This window comes from Mytilus trossulus, chromosome 4 (genome assembly GCF_036588685.1).
Source record: "Mytilus trossulus isolate FHL-02 chromosome 4, PNRI_Mtr1.1.1.hap1, whole genome shotgun sequence".
In the NCBI taxonomy this organism is placed as follows: Eukaryota; Metazoa; Mollusca; class Bivalvia; order Mytilida; family Mytilidae; genus Mytilus; species Mytilus trossulus.
In genome coordinates, this window is record NC_086376.1 from 25933190 (window position 1) to 25957906 (window position 24717).

The 24717-nt window shown below is 30.9% G+C and overlaps 1 protein-coding gene across 5 annotated transcripts in view; it reads left to right on the forward strand.

The window, feature by feature from the left end:
- Window positions 1–694: 694 nt before the first annotated feature.
- The window catches only part of LOC134714956 (coiled-coil domain-containing protein 171-like), a 30875-nt gene continuing 6852 nt past the window's right edge, over window positions 695–24717 (forward strand). For 3 of the 5 annotated variants that reach the window (XM_063576696.1, XM_063576697.1, XM_063576693.1), the window contains exons 1-27: window positions 695–806; window positions 2443–2567; window positions 2857–3013; window positions 4406–4485; window positions 4742–4916; window positions 5622–5734; window positions 7661–7749; window positions 8033–8073; window positions 8392–8486; window positions 9114–9206; window positions 9646–9806; window positions 11010–11148; window positions 11777–11882; window positions 12247–12353; window positions 12883–12972; window positions 14208–14369; window positions 15138–15344; window positions 15781–15969; window positions 17389–17418; window positions 18601–19123; window positions 19769–19912; window positions 20249–20463; window positions 20928–21107; window positions 21501–21692; window positions 22221–22366; window positions 22866–22920; window positions 23640–23768. In XM_063576696.1, the coding sequence (XP_063432766.1) occupies window positions 2460–2567; window positions 2857–3013; window positions 4406–4485; window positions 4742–4916; window positions 5622–5734; window positions 7661–7749; window positions 8033–8073; window positions 8392–8486; window positions 9114–9206; window positions 9646–9806; window positions 11010–11148; window positions 11777–11882; window positions 12247–12353; window positions 12883–12972; window positions 14208–14369; window positions 15138–15344; window positions 15781–15969; window positions 17389–17418; window positions 18601–19123; window positions 19769–19912; window positions 20249–20463; window positions 20928–21107; window positions 21501–21692; window positions 22221–22366; window positions 22866–22920; window positions 23640–23768 (3726 nt within the window). In that variant the 5' untranslated portion in view covers window positions 695–806; window positions 2443–2459. Of the gene's footprint in view, window positions 1037–2442; window positions 2568–2856; window positions 3014–4405; window positions 4486–4741; window positions 4917–5621; window positions 5735–7660; window positions 7750–8032; window positions 8074–8391; window positions 8487–9113; window positions 9207–9645; window positions 9807–11009; window positions 11149–11776; window positions 11883–12246; window positions 12354–12882; window positions 12973–14207; window positions 14370–15137; window positions 15345–15780; window positions 15970–17388; window positions 17419–18600; window positions 19124–19768; window positions 19913–20248; window positions 20464–20927; window positions 21108–21500; window positions 21693–22220; window positions 22367–22865; window positions 22921–23639; window positions 23769–24717 lie in introns of all 5 variants that reach the window. The other 2 variants (XM_063576694.1, XM_063576695.1) reach the window with 2 other exon arrangements.

The window sequence follows — 24717 nt, forward strand, 5'->3', positions numbered from 1 at the left end:
GTTTATGAGATCTCAACCCTATCCCTATACATCTAGCCAATGTAGAAAAGTAAAAGAATAACAATTCGCACATTAAAATTCAGTTCAAGAGAAGTCCGAGTCCGATGTCAAAAGATGTAACTAAAGAAAATAAATAAAATGACAATAATACATAAATAACAACAGACTACTAGCAGTTAACTGACATGCCAGCTCCAGACCTCAATTAAACTGATTATGTCTTCATCATATGAATATCAGGCACAATCCCTCCCGTTAGGGGTTTAGTATCAAGTTGATTTATTTCCACATTATTTCAAGGTTGATTTATTTCAACATTTGGAACTCTTGATTTAATAGCTACCTTGTGAACAACAATCTTCTATCAAGAAATCAAGGTAGGAAATTCAAGCACGGGAATATCATATCAATTGGGAGATATAAAAATTATACACCGTATATGCAGGTATGCTGCTGGAATGTTGCTAAATAAATTAGAAATGGAAAAATCACAAATGGAAAGCTGAAATCATCTCTTATGTCGTAAAGTTTTGTTTCCAATCGACCCTCATTGTTAATTTCTAGATGTAAGTCAAGATATGAGGCCGACATTTAAAGGGGGTCTGTAAACATGTGAACATAGACAAAACTTAAGCGATACAGAAATACTGTAACAATAGCCCTTACCTTTACTATTGACCAATGAAATTGGATATTTGAAAAAGATCGGAACAACCGGAAGTATCAACAACTTTAATGGCGGTCTAAACAAACTTGGAAATTTATATAGACTTTTTTACTTGTTCAACCTCAGCAACAAACCCATAGTAAGAAAAGCAAACGAGACAACACGGAAATGATTTTGAATTTGGAAATTTTCGCTAAAAAATTCTTGCACTAATCATCAAATCAGTTGCTTGTTTATCAAATATTAATCTTTGACCAGTTTGGACTTGCACACATTTTCGAATTTTGCCTGTGTTAGCTAAAAAGCAATGAAATTAAATTTATGGTGTCATAACAAACGTGCAGTTTGAATGCAAAAAAATCACTGAAGGTACATTATCAATGGAACACTGAATGAATGAAATATATTTATTTTGCATATCAGACTATCACTATCAGAGCTCAGTCAGTGCTTGCCTTGGATGCTTTTTTTTATGGTTGGATAAGTCTTCAGTCAGAATTTTAATTGTTGCACATATGTCTTTGACTGCAAGTTTTCAAACAACATTACAATTATTTGTGCAAACCATGTTCACTCCCTTACAGTTTCACTCTGCATGCATGCCACACATGAGAGGGGGTAGGAGGGGTCCTGATCCCGAAATCCTGGGCTTAAAAACATGAAATCACTAATCCCGGACTTAAAAACACGAAATCCTGAAGTCCCTAAAGTTGAAAAAAATTCCAGGATTCCTAAAGGGTCAATCCTAAGCTTAAAAACACCCGAACCTGGAGTCCCAATAAAGGTCATATCTTCCCTCACACATAAAAAAGGGTATTAATGGGGGTACCTTCATGTCAAATAACTGTAAAATTTCTTGCCAAATGACTTACATGACGATAACATGTGCACTTTCTTTTAGACTTTAAAAAAAATCGACTAATTTTGAAGAATATAAAATAATGTAATGTGTTTTGAGAGTCTTATATGTATACTTACTCTTTATGTGGGGGAAGTGTGACAGGATCACTCCCCATAGTAAATATAGTAGATAAATACTCTGCCTTAAGTGTACTTCCTTAGCTCAGTCGGTAGACACACTGCAGCCTTGTTACTCAGAAGTCCAGGAGTTTTATTTCCAGTGGTGACCAAGTTTATTTAAATGTAGAATCATGCTCTGTGGTTACACTGTCATGATGATCAAAAGCCAAGTTAACTCTGTGACTCTGACTCATATAAGACTAGAAAAGGAACAGTGGAAGATTCTTAACTGCTATCAAAGAAATCAATTTACAATGTGTTGATGTAAATTTTAAACAAGTACAACATCTTTGCCGACATTTCCCCCCAAAAAAGTGTTGGTGGGCCTTTTATTTACCCATTAAACCATACAACAAGGAATTATTTCAATCTGGAATAATTTTGAATTCTAGGAAATTGATAATGATAAAAATTAACCCAATTAAAGATGGCTCATAAAATGATCAGGAGATCTGTCAGTACATACTGAAAGATCAGTGAATAATTGGGTTTAGTTTTGATCATACATTTTTTTTCTCATATACATTTTCCAAATTTTAAGCCTTGACATAATTTTGGGAAGGGGGAGGGAGGAAACATAGACCAAGGTAATGTACTTGTTTGAATAATACATCATTCAAAACATTGAGAGTGAAATTCTCAGGTAAAATAAATAAAATATTAGGCTGTATCAAATGGTAATTTACCATTTTAAAATGTTAAAGTCTCACAGTCACACAAATATTTTAAATTTATAAAATTTGGCTTTGTTCCAGAATGTTAAAGTAACATCATGGAGACTAACAGTGAAATGTACCATCCCAACCAGCAGACAGAAAGGGGAACGCCAGGCAGTGGTGAGGAGAATGACTTTGGAACACAGTCCTATCAGGGATATTCAGTATGTACATAACTTTCTTTACCTGTTTTAGAATTATCATTTGTTTTGAAAATCATTATTGTATGAGTCTATGGCATTATTTTGTCTGACATTTTTCAAAATAAAAAATAAAAAATATTTTTGACCTCCATGTTCAGATGTACAAAAATGTATAAGATTAATAAGTAAGAGAGCACTGAAGTTAATATGCAACAGCTTAGAAGACTACGTTTCATGATGGGGAATGAAGGATCATCGTATTATTATACAGTATTAAACTTGTCAATTCACGATAACTGAAATATTTCAGAAGCCAGCAGATATTTCCTATGGGTTTGGTAGTCCAACCAAAGATTGGAATCTGTCTAAATCGTCTCCATCACAAGAAGATGGGAAACTTCGTCTTGAGAACAATCAACTAAGAATACAAGTTAAACAATTCCAGTTAGACCTGCAAGCTGAACAAGGTAAGGTAGTCTAAAAATCACAAAGATTGTATGATAACTGTTATATGTCAATGAGATGTCTGTTCTTATACAGATTCATTATGTTTCAGTCAGATCAGTAAAAAAAAAATCTAATACGAAATTATAGTGTCTTCATTGTTAATTCTATGATAGCATTTTACCTAAGTTTATTGTACACTAGAGTAGTGGGTAGCACTTGCCACTACATAAATGTATCTGTAAAGTAACAATAAATATAACACTGCATTACAAAAGATTTTACATATATATATGTCAGGGCTTCCAAAACGGTCATATATTCCGGTCATTTATATAATGTCCGGTAAAAGACCGGCTGGGCAAAGCATGAAACAGTCATATACTTTTTAGTTTTCAAGGCTTTTTCGGTCATTTTTACATAATTCACGGTCAAATCACCTTTTGCCTTTAACATCAACACATTTCCGGTCATAAATGTGACATGATGATTAATTACTATTAAAACAACACCTACTTCAATACTTTCTAATTTTAATCAAGGCTAATTAGAAGTTGGACAGCTGAAATCTACCTGTTCAGGTGACAGGTGAACTATGTTCAGTACCGGACATCGTATAAATTGATCGGTATTATTTTCTTACATCTTTCAGCGGTTTGTATCTAATTGATTTAGTCCAAAAGATTAAAATTATTAGAAATTAGTTTATTAACATGATTTGATGAAAAATTTAAAAAGGTTTTAAATAAAAAATCGTCAGAACTACGTCGTATGAACTAGAACAAGTGTGCGCATGTGCACAGGTGGAAAATTTAATAATGCATCCTACATTTCTTTAAAAATGCTAAAATTATCATTGATACCTGTATCTAACGTTCAATTCAAGTATTTTGTCGAAGAAAATGTGGAAAGAGCTTCTTCTCTCAGTCCTGCTTTGAAAACGTACACAGATTTTATGTATCCGTTTATGGTCCACGTTTTACCATTGTCAAGTCAACATCCGTTTGAAAATGAAAGTAAAGTTTTTGACAATGTCATTTTGCACAAATAAAAAATCTAAGGCAGATAGGAGCACGCTGATGTGCACACTTTGAATGATGCACTGCCAATTTAACAGTAACATCCGAACATCAAATTCATATCATATCAAAGTAAAGTTTAAAATCGTTTTTTTTTAATGTATAAATGTCAATCATTGGAGTGGCCATCTGATTACCATAATTGCCTTTTGTGGCTAAGTCTTAAGGGATTAAAATCAGGATCAAATATGAAATGTCCGGCTGGCTCAAATATTTTTTGGAAGCCCTGATATATGTGCTGAATCACAGAAAATGGTAACTGAAGGAAAAATCTTTCAGAGAGAGATTTGAGATATTTTGAAAAAGACTGCTTAAATTTTTATTTTGTTTTGACAGAGACGGTTTCCCAGCTAAAAAGACGTTTAAATGCTGTAGAAAAAGAAAGACTTGAATCAACAAGTCGTTCAAATACTGAGGTATTTTGATTATTTAGGACCACAAGTATAAAGGTTTTAAATATTATTTTCAATCTCTGTTATAATATAATTTTATCATTAACATTACAGTGACCTTTTTTAAGTACCTTGAAGAATTTCATTATTTCTGAACTATGAAGATAAACTACAATAGATAAATTTCAGAAATTTATAATTTCTTTGGCAATGTTGAAACTTCCATAAGTAAATTGATATTCAGTCTTCAATTGAATTTACATGTAGCATACATTTGCAGATTACTGAATTGGAAGGAACAGTAGCTAGACTGAGGTCCCAGCTTGAGAAAGGAGAAGCTATAAGACAGAATCTGGAGTTTGAATTAACCAAGTCAAGACGTGATGTTAATCAACATAAACAATCTAGTGCAGAAAAAATGTCAAACTTTTCTGACATCAGAGAAGATTTGGAAAGTAATACACATCATTTATTGAAGGATTGCTCCCCACAAATAGAAATATAATGATATAAATAAACTTTATCCTATACTGAATAGAAAGATAAAATGGAAATATGGGGTCACTGTTCATTTAAGCTCACAATCTGCCTTTCAAAAGAAGCATGTATTTTTGTTATGGTACTTTTTTTCTGTTGAACTTATAGGTAAAAAAGGTAATACAACATGTATTGAAATAAAAAAAAAAGGACTAAATTACAGAAATCGTGTAAATTTTACAACAGTTTTGTTTAATTACAGCTTATTGAAAAAAATAATAAAAAATATAGGTCACTGATAAGTTAAAAAAGATATTTCAATTTTAATGCAAAAAATTGCAAAGGGAGATAACTTGGGGCTTTTTCAATGATATTAACCATTTAAAAGTCATTTGGGGATCAAAGCGACTTGATCTTTTGGTTTATTTTAGTACCATATCATAAAGTAACAACTAACAGTGTAATAAACCAAATTTGAAATGAAATAAAAATGTTTAAATTTTTGCTGAATTTTTTGTTCCCTCGAGCCTCCTTGACATGTATAACATGACCTTGAATTACTGTATAGTGTTTTATATACATTACACTCCTTTCTCCTTTTCTCTAATGAAATATTTGTGGTAAGAGTGATTATAAAATGAAATATTGTTGAGTTGAATAACATTATATTTGATTAATTTCAGGAAAGAATTTTGAGCTGACAGAAGAACTGACAAAAATGGAAGACAAAGTACAGTCAACACGTCAATCTGCAGAGGACAAAGATAGAAAACAACAGAGGAAAATAGAAGAAAAGGTAAATAACTAAAGCTACAATATAACTTTGAGTGAATAAGTTTGTGTACTGTCAATTCAGAAATTATTGTGAGGTATTTAAAAGACAGCAACATTTTTTTTTTATCCTATAATGGTATGATGTTGCGTCGTCTGCGTCATCCGAGGACACATTGATTTGCGGACAATAACTTTACTTTATGTAAATGGATCTCTTTGAAATTTTGTAAGAAGGTGCAATACCACAAAAGAAAATTTGGGATTGATTTTGGGGATGATGGTCCCAATCGTTAAGGAATAAGGGGACCAAAACAAACATTTTTCTACTTTCAGGATAATTATTTGTCTATTTCAATTGCTCTGAAATTGTTTTACAATGTTCAATACCACAAGTAGAAGATTTTGATTCATGTTATGGTGCCAAAAGTTTAGGAATTAAGGGCCAAAAACAAGCATTTTTGTAGTTTCTGGACAATAACTTGAATGTAAAGAGTATGGATCTATCTGACATTGTACCACAAGGCTCCATATCACAAAAGGAAGGCTGGGATTGAGTTTGGGGGTTATTGTCCCATTCATGCAAGAATTATGGTCCAAAAAACCAGCATATAATATATCTAGTATCCAGATAATAACTTGTGTTTAAGTGTAAGGAGCTCTCTAAAATTGTACTACAAGGTTACACACTACAAAAGGAAAGTCAGGGATCAAGAATGAGGGTAATTGCTCCAAGGTTGGATTCATAAAGTTTTGGGGGGTTCAATTTTTTTCTTTAAAATTTTTATAAAGTTTAAGGAAGAAATCTTTAATTGCACAGTATTGCGCAATAGATTTGTGAGATCTTGATATTTTTTTTGTGTCAGAAACCTGTATCATGTCAAAATTTTGATAACAATCCAAATTCAAACAGTATCAAGCTTGAATATTGTGTCCAAATTTGGGCAAACTGTTCAGGTTCAACCTCTGTGGTTGTAACAGGCTATGCTTAGCGAAGCATTTTTTAATATTAATGGGAATAATGCGACGTAGTGTGTATTGCAATAATAAGGAGTCACATTTTTATTTCTGATACATATATGTATATGCAGATCTTCCTGACATCGCAATATATAATTTTGCATTTTTCGCCGCGATATAGCCTTTTTGTGCTAATGCAGCCTTAAGCAACCAATAATCAAAAATCAATGTTTATTTTAAAAAAAATCTCAATTATAAATGCATGCAATAATTTCCGAATAACAGTATGTTGAAGACAAGATTAATCCAAAGAACATACGATCCTGGTAACACTGAGACCTCATAGAAAGATTTATCTTTATATTATTCTTAATCCATGTTTGTTTATTTGACCACCTGAGTGTATACAAGATTGGTACCTATATTTTATCATGTTAATTTGTAAATTCATGATAATATGCTTGATTAGGAATCAGCATTAACACTTCATATCATTATCAATAGAAATTAAAATGTTATTACTGATTGAATATATTTCTGGATTTGTAAATATTATAAATAACAAGATAAGTATTTAAAAGACCAGGTGCAAGGTGTGTTTACTTACCAGCATTTACTTTCATAGCTTAATACTTTAAAAATTTAGATAACATCATATTTACTCATATTATATATATGGTTATTAATTATTCTATTTAGTTCAAATATTTCTTTATATTGCATACTGTCAAAAGTTAAAAAAAAATAAGGATATAATCATACCGACCATAAAAAAAAGTGTTGAAACAAAATTTTAGATGCTGATTTTTAAGATTTAAAGATTAAGCTAACATATTTTCTGATTACCAGACACATCCTTCCAAGGGTTAGTTTGCGTTATGGTAAAAATCACATATATATTTTAAACAATTATACTATGGTGATCTTTTAGTCATTTATAATTTTAAAAATAAATAGCATACTGAATTAAACACTATATTAATTTTCACAGAATCATGAGGTATCCAAACTACAAACAGAGTTAGAGATAATGAGGGCAGAAAGAGACAAACTTGATTCTCTGGTGCAGCAACATGAAAAGTTTGTATAACTATTACATTGTGGAAAGAGACGTTACAGAGAACATATATCGGAATATTTTGAATTATAAATTAGATGGAAATTGCATGCAAGCACTTTTTATTTAAAGTCTTTGTAGGATTATTATCTTACTTTTTATCAAAGGTTTAAAAATTACAATGAAGACGAGTTGGATTATTATTTTGATCAGGGTTATGTCCCTTGAAAACTTAAACTTTCATGTTGGTAGGATCTATTTTTAGGGGTACCATTTGTAAAAAACTTTTTGATTTTATTTTTTCAGTGGAATCGGAGATATGAGTGACAAAATTCAAGAGTTGGAAAGTAAGTATATATGCCTCAAATAGTAATTATATTAAAATCTTTGGAATATTAAAAGTGATAACTGTAATGTTGTTATTTTGTTTGTAACATGAAAAGCTTTAATTTCAATTTAAAAAGTTTAACAGGAATATTGGTTGATGACTTGGGAGATGCTTATTTTTGATAAGCTTCATGTCAGCGGTATTATACATAAGATTTTTTAATAATTGTTCAATGTTTAAAATGGTTCCTTATTTAATGTATACCATATCATATACTGAGTGACTATTTGATGTTTGCTATCTTAATGAACCTACTAAATATCCTATTATTATTCAGTTGAAAGAAAGAACCAGACAGAGAATTTAAGGAGAACATTAACAGAAATAGAGTATGCAAAAGAGAGGGAAGATAGACTCAAAAAAGATTTAGAGGTAAGGTGAAGTGGAATTAGCTAAAGAGAAGAAAATATACATGATAAAATTTTATACATTTAACAGAAAAAAGAAAAGTATTGTAACCTGATTTACCAAGTAAAAAAATTGGTTATTGATTTGGGGGGGGGGGAGAGAACAGAAGGTAGGCATTGATGAGTGTCTGCCAAACAGTGTCAGTGCATTAACTCATGAACTGTTCAACCAAAGCTTTTCAAATTTTAATATGTTGTAACTGATGAAAAAATAGAGGTCTAGTTTGATATTGATGATTTTCACTCTAATTTTTCAGGACTAGTGATCCTTGTGATATTGAAAATGCCAGGACACAAATAAATGTTAAAAAGTCTGGTTTGCTGTTACTCTGACAACCTCTTGTTTTAGTTTTGAAAAGGCTTAGTTATTTTCTATGTCTTTTCCTTGATATCTTTGATAAACTGACATGCTTGGAAGGTATTTTTTTTCAGGATCAGGATAATCAAACTACTGTCATATCTCAAAAAAAAAGGATTCAAGATCTCCTCTGTGCACAATTTTCACTAAGTAGTGTCCTATGTTTAAAAAATAATTTAAGATATGTTTATTTTGTGTTTTGTAGAACAAAATTTTATGAATATTTTCTTGCAGGCTGCATTACATAAACTGAGAAGTATTGAAGAAAATATAGAAGCAGAAAGAGCATCACATTTAGAAACTAAATTTAACTCTGAAATTGTACAGGTAAGAAAGATATTCAGCTTAAAAAGATGTTTTGGGATAAGTTCATTAAATCATGTAATGATCCAGAATTGTGATAGTGGCATAAGTAGCTTTATACTTTTTGTAGCATTAAAAAAATTGGGGGGAAAGTAATGGTCTCAGTACCTAACGCTTCACATTTTTTAGTTTTATAAAGTAGTCAACAAAACCTGAGCAGAGTACTGGAAGGAGGGGGAGGGGGTATATCATGCACTATATCAAATAGAATATTAAGAAATAAAGCCTATAACTATTTCTATGATTATATTAAAATTCATCAGAACACAATATTATATCACTTTTAGAAAAAATGTAACTACAAGCTCTTATTTTCTACATTGCATTGTATTTTCTGAATGTACAAAATATCTTATATACTATATGTGTAAAACCAACACAATATGTTAATTATGTGTTGTAGTTAAGAGTGAGAGATTTAGAGGGTGCACTAGATGTGGAGAAATCAGCCAATAATGAAGCAAACAAAGCCATTGACCGACTGTCCAAACAGATCAGAGAATTGGAACATTCTTATGATGAGGAAAGGAAGAATGGGAAAGAACTAGGGATTAAACTGGAAAGGTTTGTTCTTATAAGAAATACAATTTGGTGTACAATTAAGGTGGTACCTAACACTAAAGGGAGATAACTCTGTAAAAGCAGTTAAAAACGTTTTAATTACATTGTGTTGTTAGAGGAATATTAAGCTTCTCAATGATCAAAATAAGTGTTTGTCAAACTACTAGAGTGGGGTGCTCATTTTCGCCACATCTTTCCATGTTTTCTACAGTTTATGTTCAGGTCTATATGTTTTTGAAGTAAACTGATATTTCTATATGAAGATAACTTCAAATGCAAAACATTCCCAAGCTTGAAAACGTGTTTGTTTGAAAATAATCATCTGTAAAGTTAGATTAAAGGGTGTTTAAAATTTCCTAAAGTTTTGTCAATGGGGGACACATATTCGCCGTTTTTACACATCTTTTTAAAACCAAATAACTGCAGCTTTATATAATATTTATCAAATAAATTTCATTATAGATGAACAGCAGACATTTCAAAGGTGTAAAAAACAGAAGTTTAGGCCAATCAGTCAAAAAATTACTAAGGAAAAACCTTTGAAAATCCTGTTTTTCATTCAGGAAATTGACCGAAAATCGTTGTCCATTTTTCAATCTTTTGCAGTAAGTGTCTTAATTTGGTTTAGGTTTAAAAAATAATCATATTTGTTATAAAATTATAATTTATCGGCATATTTCTTCAATTTCAGCCATCCTTTGAAGTGTTTACACCTCAAAATCATAAAACGGCGAAATTGTGTCCCCGGTGAATATGGGCCCCCACTCTATATAACCTGTGTAATTTTTCTGATAAAATGGTTGGTTCAAATTTTTTGATTTTTTTTATATTTTTGTCATAGGGTCGAAGTTAGTAGTTTGTCAAAAGTTTATTTATGAATATTAAACGAGCCAAATTTATTTTAGTGAAAGTGTTAGGTACCACCTTAAATGCACCAGGAGAAAACTATTTTGTGTTATTGTGATTCATTAATATTGGTTGGATGGCAATTTTTTAAGAATTCAGGTACAGGGGAGCCATGATTATAAATGTTCCACGAGGTACAGGTTTTCTAAAGGAATGTATGTAAACTTTGCCAAAACCACAAAATTAAATATCCACAAATATGCACTTTTTTATGCAAATAGAGAAGAGTAAACTATGAAGCCAGGGGAGTATTTTCACTTATTAATCCAAGTTAATACTCACCTTATATTTATTTTATAGAACAGAAAAAGAATATAAATCTGTGAAGAAACAGCTAACAAATGAAGTAGACAACAAGAAAAATGTGATTGGTAGCTTGTCAAAAGAGTTAGAAGTCCATCAGAAGAATTTTAATGAACTCAAAGATGAACTTAATAAGGTAAAACTTAGTGTCAGAAGAAAAAAATAACTAAGGAAGAAATAATATGAAGTCTATCTGCAATTTCTGATAGAATACTACAAATATATGATTGCTTTCTACATCTAAACCTTAGACAGTTCCTATAATTAGAACTCTGAGGACTTTCCACAAATGTAAAAGATGTATCTTGATTTGCATTTTTCCTGCTGTACATGTATACCTTATAATTTGGTTTACATATATGTTGGTGTTCAGGTCTTAGCCAGAAATTATAATTTATTATCGGTAAAACAATTTTTCCACTGTAATTATATTCATATTCAGTGCTTCATAGACAACATTTAGAGGGTTTTATTTATTTAAAAAAAGGGTTAGTTTGCGTTTTGTTGAATGGACAATTGAATATGTCCAAGATTAAGAATTAAAGTGATTTTGTTAAACCAGTGTGCTTGCTAGGTATGGAGTTTTCACAAGGGACATTGTAGACTCTTTACTCAACATAATACATGTATTTGGTATTTTTACTCACCATAATACATGTATTTGGTATTGTTTTACACAAATGTGGCAATAGATTTATCTACTTTTTGTATATTTTAAAATAGTTCATAAACAGAATTTAATGGTATGCATCTGTTTTTATCAGGCAAAGAAAAGACAGATATATTTAGAAGAGACATATGGAGGAAGCATGAGAGAGTTAGAATTACTACTGCACAATTTTCAAGTTGATGACAATCCTAAAAAATCAAGTAAGATATTCAATTGTGTTATCTAACCATTTGATTTTGGTACAATAATGGTTACAAAATAGTATTTTCTTTTATAGGAAAACTTCATAGATTTTAGCTCATACATGATTTTGTCTGAAAAATATTTTCAGGAATGTATTTATGAAATACTAATATTGTTTATTAATGTTTGTTTAAACTGTTTGCAAACTTAGATAATCAGTTCACAACATTATTTTCTGCGGTTACAATAAGTGCATTTCAAATTTTGGAAAGATCTTTCTTTTTCTGTTTTCACCAATGTGCTAACTAGACAGGGTAGGATGTCTTATGAGCACATATTCATAAATATTTGATCTTGATAAATGTTCTAACAATTTTAAAGGAGGGAAGAAAGAATCAGACAAATTACCTGCCCCTACAACTGTTTTGGAGTCTCTGCGGCATACTTTGTCAGAGTACAAGAGAAGGCTGGAAACTACTAGTGATGAGGTAAGTTTGTTATTAAGTCTTTTCATACTCTTTAGCAAAATTATAAAGTGATTTTTTTAATCTCGTGAGTAATGTCCAGCATGTATAATCACAAAGATAACATGATTAAAAGGAATTTCCCATGCTTTCTACCAGACGGACACAATGTGTCACATTTTTAAAGTGGTAGCTCACATGTAACACAGACAATTATTCTCACTTGGAAGAACACTGCTTACATTTACTCCTAAATTCTACATGCTTATGGGAGAAGCAAAGTCAATTCATGATTGACTCTTAGACCTTCTTTCACTGGATTTACTTACATTAAAGGAGAACCTTCTATTGCTCTTTCATTAATAAAATGGAAGACAAGTGATGCTTAAAAAGATTAGTACCTGTACTTCAAGTTTTAATATCTTTTTTGAAATATTTGGATTGTATTGTATTTTCATTTTTGATTAGAACAAATTTCTAATTCGCCAGTCAGTATATAAAATCATAACATTTTTTCAAACGTATACAATAAGAATTCAATGTTTTTATTAAGCTTGTCAGGATGAGGAAACTATGTGAAAGTCTTGGAAAAGAAGTAGACCAATGTAAGGAGATGATCTGGGCAAAAGATAAATCTTTAGAGGTTAGTTTACAGATAAGTTGTATATTTCAAAACCTTTATTAAAATATAGATTTTTTTTTGTTAATAAATGGGAGACTATTAATTTTAATTGATTTTAAGTCTAGATATAAAAGTTGCATGTTTCTTGTACTGTAACGTATGGATACAAAAAACGAAAATGGCTATCATCAAATATAGAAAAGTACCATAATGTGTACCATGTGTTTCTTTTGTTTTTATGGGGTTCTCTTTTCTGGATTTTTCTTTATATTTTAATAATTCTGTTTTTATTTATTACCGTGTCGTTTGTATGAATTTGATATATCTAAAATGTTAAATATGAAAAGAAAAAGTTATGAAAAGTTTTGTTTTACATATTTTCATCTTCAAAGGAAGAAACCTTCAAAGAAAATATATCTCAATATTGTAAGTTATTTGTTGACATACAGAATAGAATTGAGACAAAAGAACAAGGTTTACAGGTATATTTTTTCAATGGAAAAGGTCTTTACTTCTGTAGAGGTCATAATATTGTGAAAACATTTCTACATTATTATGGTCCAACTATTGTTTAGCTACTTCATTGATAATGGCTTCATGAATTATTTGTCCATTTAGAAATGGTGAAGGTGACCTGTTTATAGGAGAATATTTTTTCTATATATTAGAGCTTTACATTTAAAACTATATATTCACCAGTTTTGTAACTATTACAAATATGGGTTAGGATATTTTAGTTACTAATTATAAAAAAGTTGATATTTTAAATAAATTGTGGGTTTTTCTAAATAAGAATTAAGTCGTTGTTTATGAATTAATTTTTACTATTTTCAATTTATTCATTGACAGCTTCACTGGAGACAAATCTGGACATATATTATGAAATTTGGGAATCAATATGCGAAAACCAAGTTAATATTGCATGTCTACACTTCACACTATTCACATGATAACTGGTGAAGAATAAAACATTTGATTTCTAACTGGTATGGGCTTTGCTCATTGCTAAAGGCTGTACGGTGACCTATAGTTGTTAGTGTCTGTGCCATTTTGGTCTCTTGTGGACAGTTGTCTCATTGGCAATCATGCCACATCTTCTTTTTTATATAATGAGTTATAAGATATCTAAATATAAACAGGATTTGTTTCTGTATGAGGTTTTTGACTTGTCTCTGTGAAAATATGATTTACCACTATCAAAATTAATACTTAAAGATTAGCATTGAGGCTATTTAAGCTTTTTGTTATTAACACAGGATGCCCAGAAGAACTACACTAGGACAGCCAAGGAGTTAAATAGAGTGAGATCAGAGTATGGTGAACTGGAGAGTACGCTCACTAAGATGAAGATAGACCTCCATAGTACAGCATCAAATCAGACCAAGGATAGAAAGAGGGTCCATGAATTATCAGAGGAGGTAGGTTTTAGTCTTCTTACAGCATCAAATCAGACCAAGGATAGAAAGAGGGTTCAAGAATTACCGGAGGAGGTAGGGCCTTTATCATTGTACAATGTTAATTCAGAAACAAGCTAGGAAGGGTTGAATATCTTGAATGGTAATTGTTTAGTATCAGCTCAGATTAAAGATATGAAGATGTCCCATGCTTTGTCTGAGGGGGTAGGCCTTTTATCATTGTACAATGTTAATTCAGAAACAAGCTAGGAAGGGGTGAATATCTTCAATGGTAATTGTTCAGTATCAGCTCAGATTAAAGATATGAAGATGTCCCATGCTTTGTCTGAGGAGGTAGGCCTTGATAATTGTGCAGTATTAAATCAGACTGGTTGGAAGAAGGTCCATGAATTGACTGAGGATATAGACTTCATTTTTAGTACACCTAATTAGGATATAGATAGGAATAGATTCCATGAATAGTTGGAAGAGGATTTCCTTTAACGTAGGATAGCTGGTAAAAGAAGATGGTCTATATTTAACATATTTATATTTGATTGATGATAACCATATGTTGAAAGATGTTTAACACTTCTTTTCTATGTGTTTAAAAGGGCAAAAATAAGGCTTTCCTTCTTTCTATGACTGGCAACTTTGTATTTACCTGTAAGTTCATTATAATTTGTTTTTTAAAATTAAAATATTTTATTTTAACAGATTATAAAGCCTTTGTATTTACCTGTAAGTTCCTTATAATTTGTATTTTAAAATTTAAATATTTTATTTTAACAGATTATGAAGCTTGTGAAAAGACAGAAGAATAATGATGAAGAAAAGTTAGCTTTTCTCCATGGAATGTACCAAAGATTGTTGGCAGGACGAGTCATGGTGTCTGCCAAAGATCATGGCTTGAACCAGTTCTCCTGGGGTGATTTAGCCAGTTTGGTCTATGATCAAGTATCAGCTTTAGTATCAACTCATCAAAGAGCTGAAGAAAAGGTTTGTTTACAACTCATTTCTCATCATCAGTCTGTTCTGATTACTGTAAATATAGAAATTATTGTGACAGGGTTATAATCACAATAATTTTAATCTTGCATTTTGAAAATTTTTATATGAATTAAACAAGATTTTTCTCAATAACGCAAAAAAAAAAAAATTGCATTTACCTTTAAAATGACAAAGTCGCAATAATTTCTGAATTTACAGTACCTTTGAATTAATTAGATTTGTAATCTATGTTACATAATATTGTTAATTTCCGTGAGGATGTCAATGATTGAACAATTATATCTACAATTGTAAGAAATTAATCCTCAAACAGAGACTTTATTCTATGAAAATATTATTGTCAATCAAAAAACAAATTCACATAGAACATGTAGAATGTAACATTCCAGTAAGAGTGTAATGTTGGTGTGTTTATATTACACAGGTACATCATTTAGAGGAAGCTTTAAGAGCCAAGGAAGGCGCTGTAGAAGAAATACAGAAATCATATGAAGATCAGCTGAACAAATTGACATCACTTACTAAAGAAAGAGAACTGTCATGGCAGAAACAAAAAGAAGAAATAGAGGGACATTATCAACAGTTGTTAAATGAATTACAGAATCGATCTAAGGTTGGTTGTTATTATATCTGTAATCTGTTTAGATAAATTATTTTTTGGTAAAAAAAAAAATCGCTATAACTAAATTCAGAGGAATAGTCAAAATGGAAATTCCATAAGGCCAAAAAAAAAAATAGGTGTGTTTCCGGTCGCCCGACCCACCCTAATTTTTTGGCGCCGACCCTAACTTTTTTTTCCCGGAAAAAAAATAAAAAAAAATCCGGATTTTTATCGTTTTTTTCTAGCAAACGGTTTTTGTTTAGTATAGCCTTTGAATGGCATCTTTTAAACGTTTGATTTCAAATAAAATTTTAATACAGTAAGCATTTGTGTGATACAGATTGAAGTCAAACAACGGCACGGCTTCTGCTATGGCCATCATTCAATGACTATTTGCCTCACATTATTTGAATGTTTCGGTTGTTTCAATGTTTATAATTTGTTCAGAATTTTATAGGAATAAAATTGACAGTATAACAAGTTTACAATGTTTTGGCATTTACTTCTGACAGTCTTTTCTAATACAAGAGGGAAGCCAAACGTTCAATTTAGGATTAAATTTAATTTTAATATCTGATATTTGCTCAACCATAGCCCCAAAACTCAATTTGTAATTGATTTTCTTTTAAACAGCTAGTATATAATCAAAATTTCAAAGATTTTCACCCATCCCTCTATCATGTTATTAATATTTGGTATTTGTAGAAAAGCTGGCATCAGTTCTGTGAACTAAATTGTCTGAAAGAAACTGATTATAAAACAGGTCTTTGCTGAGACAGACTTTGATGGGCTTTCTGTGTAAGACTATAGCCTGACCCGTACAGATGGCGTATCAGTTCTGAAAAGTTCGAAAATTTTATAAGCTGGAAGTCCTGGCCAAGTCTTCTGCAACTTTTGAACATGGACTATTCATATCTTGTATACTTTATACAATGAACTGATGAAAATAACCTGAAAGAATAACAAACTGATTATAAAAATACACAAAAAACAACCGAAGCAGGCCAGTAAAAAAAAAAAAAAAAAAAAAAAAAAAAAAATACCTACCTGCCGACCCTAATTTTTTGGGGGCATGCAACAGGAAACACACCTATTTTTTTTTTTGGCCTAAGGCAAAATGAAAAGCTCAAACACATCAAACGAATGTTTGACAAACTGATTCTTAAACTTGAAACATTCATATCTTTTATATCCTGAATGAAATTAGTTGCTTTAGCTTTCAAAATTGACAAGGAGGAAGTGAATTATTATAAAAACACATTATTTACAAATGGTTTCAGTAAAATTGTGTGTTTCCTATTGTCAAAATCAATAAGATATGAAATAACATATTTTAAGCAGTTGTTTTATCTTCATAGTAATGATGACTGGATTTGAAATCTGTATTGAGATTGTTTCAAGTTATAAATTGTTAGGTTCTAAATGTTTTAGAGCCAGCCAAAAACAAATGGAAGACCTGCAGTAAGAATTTTGTCTATCCATCCTTTTCTATAATATGTTGACCTTCATCCTTGAAACTTTAATTTGCAGTTTTTTAACTTTGTACTGACTACAGAAGAAGACATTTGTTTACCAATTTTTCTATTTTTGACAATCATATTTTGATAAATGTACAAGGTTTTATAACCCACCCCAATGCCTATGTTTTGAATCAACCTGTCTATTTGTCAGAACAAAGTCCTTTGTACAATTGCAGATTATGATAGGACAACTTGTCAGCATTTTTTTTTTTGTCTATTGAATATTTATGGAATTATTCCCCCCCCCCCCCCTTTACATTCATTGAGAATTTTTTATATTTATTAGTATAATCCTTATTTATGTTAGTCTCCTTACATGATACATCCATCAAACATGTTCATGTAACTTTGTTCATTGTTATATTCTAGACAGTCTAGTGGGTTGACAGATCCCAGAATTATCCCTTCATACATGTACATAGATTTTTTAGTATGCATTTTGTTCACTTGAATCCTCCTGCTTGCTTCATTAGATGTTCATAAAACTTTTATAAGATGTTTATATGAAAAGATGTATATTAGAAGGGCAGCCTGATCTGTCTACAAATCCAAGAGTTCTGACACTTGCACTTTAAACTTTTTGATTCTATTCCAGTATGTAAAGCTATGCTCCTTAGCACATAGAATTTTTGTAAACTATGCAGTATACACTTTGTGGACACAATCCTTCATCATGCTTTAACTGATAATCCTAAAACGTTATACATTGAGAGATTCTAACACTAAGATGCACATATAAGTTTGAAATCCTGATCTGATAAGAAATCTTTAAGTTATGCTGAATTTCTCTTAAAAGTTTTTTTGTATTATTCAGTATGTACTCTATGGATGCAAACTCCTAATATATATTTTATCATGTGTTCAGGAATTTTAAGAAAAGAAATGTATATTAACATGCCTATCATTAACACTTAATGATATATTCAAGGAAATAGATATAATGTATGGCAAACAAACATTGGAAGCAATATTACCATCCTGCTCTGCAGCCAGTTCTAGTTCAGAAACTGATATTTATAGTTTTTTGATATGAAGATTTGTATTTCATATTGAATATTTTGGATTGTTTCAACAACTGAGGTAGAACTTTCCTACTTTTGAACAAGAACTTTTATGGTTTCAGAAAAGTCAGGCAATGGCAGATCAGGCGTGGGAGAAGATTAGAATGACAGGAAGTGTAAAACAGGGTCTAGAGGGGGAAGTTGTAGACCTTCGTCAACAGCTGACAGAGTCACGTAAACATAACACAGCATTGTTAGCAGCTGTCAGTTTGTTATCAGGAGCTTTCTTTCCTCTGTGCTCTAGAAACAGTCAGTTGTCATTACAGAGAAAGATATTAGAGGATCAGTTAACTAACTGGGAGTTCTGTAGAGACAGGATAGAACTGTTAGTGGCTACGTTAGGAGAGGAAATGAAAGTCGTGAAGGAAGGGTCCATAACAGAGAAATCTAAACCAGTTAACTCTCGTAGACAGCCATTATTGTTGTTCAGGGTGGGTGTTGTAACAGTGATAGCAGCTAACAGACTTCGTTGTTTAAGAAATAGCTGTTCTAGGATGTTTGTGACATATGATACTGGTGTTTCTCCACAGAATGGTTTAGTTGTGTGTACAGGAGGGGTTAAACCACCAGCCATTTCAATCTCAGGTTAGTTGTATTTGTATTTAATTCTTTAATAATTAATGAGATTATAAATTCAGATATAGAAAGAAATCCGTCTTTATTAATAGACTATTATAGTTGAAAATTATTCTATTGTAGATTAACCTCGTAACTAAAGAGACATATCATTAGCATATCTGATATAGTTTTGATAGATGTAAACCTTTTGCTTACTCTTTGTTTTTATTCCCCTACTTTAGCGGAGGGGCATTAAATTTTACCCTTGACTGTCTGTATGTTCCCATGTCCCAAAATTGGTTTCCATTCTCTAACGTTAGTGTGCCTCAACCAAATCTTATGAAACTTATACACAATGCTAATTACCACCAAACGCGGGTCAAATTTGAATTTTAGAGGTGTCACTTTTAGACTTATGCCCTTTACAAAAGGATAAATTGTTTTCGTTTCTGTTCTCCTAACCTAAGTTTGCAGCAACTAAATGTTATGAAATGTATACAAAAGGCTTATTACCACCAAACTCAGATCAAGTACAAATTTGGATAAATCATTTTTACATTTCTTGAGTTATATCCCTTTATAACATTATATACAAGTGGGGCATCATCTGTGTAAAGCTCAAACATGATGAGTTTTTGGATGGTACATTTGTAGTTCTTTTTGTGGTTTTAGGTGCTAGAGAAGACTTTGATCATGAACAGCAGTCACCAGAAGTCATGCTTCAATGGTTTTCTAATCCAGAGTTACTGAACACAATTCTGACATCAACCTCTGATTTCCTAGAGGTCATAGACCATGTTAAGGACAAAGATAAAGGTATGTTATGCTTCAATGGGTTTCTAAACCAGAAACACATTTTAGTGAAAGTCTTCAATAACCCAAAAGGAACTTTAACTAGCTTATACAATAATTGCTTGGTGGCAAAAGGGAAATAATCATATTTTAGATTTTTTGTTGTTGCCAGTGATGGACAAAAACCTGATTGTCTTGCTTTATCAGAATTAGTTGTTTTATCCATGTCTTTGAGTATGGACACACAGTCTCTTGTTGAAAGTTGTCCAATCTGCAAGTGAACCACATTTTTTTTATTGCATTACCAGGTATAATTTATATTTAAAATATTTTAAATTTTCATCTTTTTTTCTATTTCAGCTTCTCAAACAGAATCTCGAGCAGTTGTAAATGCAGCCAAGAATTGTTTTACCAAATTAATAGATAAAATATCCAAATATTTTGAGGGTGTACCTGGTCAGCCACAAATGGCATTCAGAGAAAGGAATTCTCTGGTCAGACAAATGGGAAGAGCACTAACTAGGACATGTAATAGTCAGACTCTAGAACAGAAACAACATTTGGTATCATTACAAGTAAGCTTTGTTTACTATTTTTAAAGATTTGTTTATAGATATATTTGATAAGATGTTTTCAAGTACCGGTACTCTTGATAGAGGACTGTAGTCCGTAAAATTCAAACTTTAAATGATGTAATTATAGTTGCAAATCTTCAAAAGTAGACAATTTTTGATAAATTGAATTGATAAATGCAATTCCTGTACATGACACAGAAGAATAATACTATCAAAGTATAAATTTGTTGACAGATATAAATTCATACAATTTATTTTTCTAACGTATACAAATTCAAATGAAGAACTATAATAAACTAATACAGTCAAGAATTGAAAATTTGGACATAGTTAAATGTTGTCCCCAGAAGTATCACCAGAAGCTGTAAATTGGCCCAGGGCACGGTCCCTGCATATTGTGTTGGGTTGTGGAGAAATTAAGTTCACTTAAAGACTTTTAATGTAAGTAATTGTTGTACTTTCAGGAATTACTAGGTGCTTTACAGAATCACATTTTAGATTTTACACAGAGACTACACACAGTGGAGGTGGAGAGAAGGAACTTAATGAGTGAAATGGACAAACTTAGGGAAGAAAGTGAAATGGGGCCTGATAGAGGGGAAGTAGAACAACTACAAGATGAACTTAATACTCTAAAAGATAAGGTATTTACATGTGTGAAAAGGTTTATTTAAGTTTACTAAAGTATCAGGAAGTTTGTTGGCCAGTACTCATTCCAGTATATGATATTTACGATATCATACAGCTTTTCCATTAGTAAAACTCAATTATTTATTTTGTCTGTTGACAATTGTTTCACTGTTTGAATTTTATGCAAGCACATGGTCAACAAAGTGATAGCTTTGTTCTGATCTTGAAAGTTCTGTCTCACTTCTTAAAATGATGATGAGGATAATTATTATCTTGTTCAAAAACATAGTTTGAATTTTAGTAGAAAAATACCTACATGCAGAAGAGAGTTATAAAGCAAGATGCAAGTTAACAATAAATGGACTCTGTTTACAGTAGTTGATTTACAAATTTCTTTATTAAAACAGGAATTACAGAATGTCAGTATGGACAAATTTGAATCAGTTTGTCACGAACTGAACAATGCTCTACGCAGAGAACAACAGGCTCAACAGTTATTAATAGAACAAGGGAGACAATTGGAAGAAGTAACAATGAGATTAGATCTGTACACGACAGAGGGCATGGAGAAAGAGCAAACCCTAACTGAAGCAGTTCATGTAAGTCAATAGAGGGCAATGGAAGACAATTACTGTCTTTGGTCTAATAATTTTAACATATTATTTTTATATTTAGTTGCTTTCAAAAAAAAATTCTGTTTAAACCTTCAAAAGCAAAATTTTAAATTCTAATTAAAAGTCAATGTTATAATGCAGGAAACTAACTAAAACAAGTTAAATAGAACACACTATATTATAAATTGGCTATGGTTAACTTTGCCTTGTGGTATTTGTAGTAAGGATTATAGGAAATAAGCTCTCTATCAATGTATTTAGCCTTATAAAGTCATACAATACTTACAAAAATCTTGTTTCTAAGGGATAAGAGGATAGCTTTAGGATTTCAGTTTAACAGCAATATGGCAAGGGAAAACAGGCCATCTTGAGATCTCTTCAGTGTATCACAGAAAAGGGTTTAAAAAAAGCCTTCATATTAATATCTGTAATCTCCCAAACAGACTTGGATTCTGATATAGTATAAATTAAAAGAAGAAAAAAACTGCACATTTATTTTACAAATAATTTCAGGGTTTAGCCGAAACCAAGATGGAAGTAAAACGTAAAGAGCAGACATTACGTCAGTTAAACAGACAAGTCATTACATATGAAGGGGACAAAAAGACCTTGATGCAGAATATTCATGATGCTGAAAAAGCTCTTAGAACTGTCGCAAAGTAAGATTTGTTGTAGAATCATAATAGGTATATACTAACTTTCTAAAAAATAAATTTCAAGATTTATTTAAAGTAGATTTGAAAAAAAAAGGATATTGCTTATGCAGTTATAAGATGATCAAATTATTACAAGTTACAAGCATAACAACAATGATATAAAGCTAATATTCAACACAAATCAAAATTTATCTTATTATAAGCTATTTAATCATATACTGTAAATTCAGAAATTATTGAGTGCAATATTATTGCGATTTTGTCAAATAAGACTCAAATGCAATTTTTATTTTTGCCATATTCAGAAAAATCCTGTTTGATTCATATAAAAAAAATCAAAAAGCGAGTTTTAATTACTGTGATATAACCCTCGCATCATTTGCAATAATAAAAACATCACAATAATTTCTGATTCAAGTATATATTGTAAGTCAGATGTGTAATAATTATAAAAGTGTTTTTTTTGTATCTTAACACAGATTTTATGAATGTATATTTACAGAGACAAAGAAATATTGATTGTTTATGTGAAGAATGTTGAAAATGCCTTAGAACAGGTAAAATATTAATATTAAGAAATAGTCCCCTATTTTGAGTCACAGAATTGGTACTGTTTGAAAGTGTTTTTTTTGTATATGAAAATCAGTAATGAGTATGACATTTGATTTAGGAAAAAAAAAAGATAGAAATTTGGAAGAAGAATGATACTGATATATACTAAAACACTATTTTAAGGATCAGTATAAACTATTTGGCAAGTTTTTCAATGATAGATTTATATTACATTAAACATACTGACTGTGGTAATGTGTTGACACAATACAACAGTTTGTGTAAAATGACAAAACTTCATCTAAGGATGTACTTAGGTGAGGTTAGGTAAAAATTAAGAAATTAAGAAATTAAAAGTGATACTTTAAGCTGGTAGAGCATCAATTAAGGATAAAGATAAGCTAGAAAATCAAGAATCTTTTAAAATTTTGGTAAATGACCTTGCATGAGCTATTAAGTCTTATATGAAAAAATAAATGGGTGTTATGGGGCAAAATATTTAACATTGTATTGTAAGGAAAAACACCAAGGAGTCCGAACATTTGATACAAATTTCAAAACCTCACCTAAGAACATCCTTAAGAACAGAATTGTTTTTAGGCAAGTCTTGGAGTTAATGAAAATGTCCTTGTTTTAATGATGAGAAATGTCCTTGTATCAACATTTTGATTTTTAGTGAAAAACATTTTGAATTGGTAATATGTATTTTTTTCTATGTTTTAAGGCAAGGAAAGAATTATTGTTAGCCAAACCTGTGTCTGGACGAGAAATATCTTTGTCCAAGCTGTTACTGAATGCTGACTTTATACCTGGGGATGTGGGGAAAGCAGGTCAAGAGCTAATAGCTTGCCAGGTAAAATATCAAATTATTTAAAAAAAAACAAATATCTATTTTTTCTAAAGTTTATATCTTTTAATACTATATTCTTGTCTAAATGGTATTATTTTAAATTACTTGTAAAGATGATAATGTAGAAGAAGTAATTGGAAACTATAAGGTTAACATAAAATATTTCATTATTTAAGATAAAAACTAACATTACAGCACATGCCATATTTCTTCTGAGTTCAGTTCAAGGCAAATCAATTATATGGTAGGTATTTACAAAAAGATTTATCTTAAAACAAAATTACTATGGTATGTCTAAGTTTCAGTTTTCTGTATAGACTGAACTGACCACAGGCAAGACATTATGAATTGATACAGACATGTTCATGAAAAAAAATCCTTTATTCTCTTAATGATATATTTAATAATTGTTATGCACACAATTTTCAGGGCCTGTATTTTACTGTTTGTGTAAGTTGTGTGTGATAAGATAAATGTGCACTAATTCTGCAGCATCAAGCTCAATGAATACTCATCTCAACTACTATCTTCAAACATTGTACATGGGGAATGATTTGATGGGAATTATATATATGATGTCCAGATTGTTTGCTACAGGAAAAATCTATTTAATAGCTATCCTCCTGTACTGATAATAAGGAACCTTTTATCATTTCTGTCTTTTGTTTAAGCTTTACTCTGGTTGAAAAAAGGACATCAGAAACATGATTTGTTGCTTGATTTCTTAAAATTGTCAGCTATTTTCTTGAAGATTTTTTTGTTGAGTTTTAAAACCACAGAGATTTAAGTTTAGTTCATACAATGAGGAATCTGCATTATAAAAACATTGCTTGTTCAGCACACCAGGTGACCACAACACAGGTTAAAGGTTGCACAAAGGTAGAGGTAGCCAAGAATTTCAGGAGTCATAAGATTTGACAAAACTTTTTTTCATGAAAAAATGTTATTATAG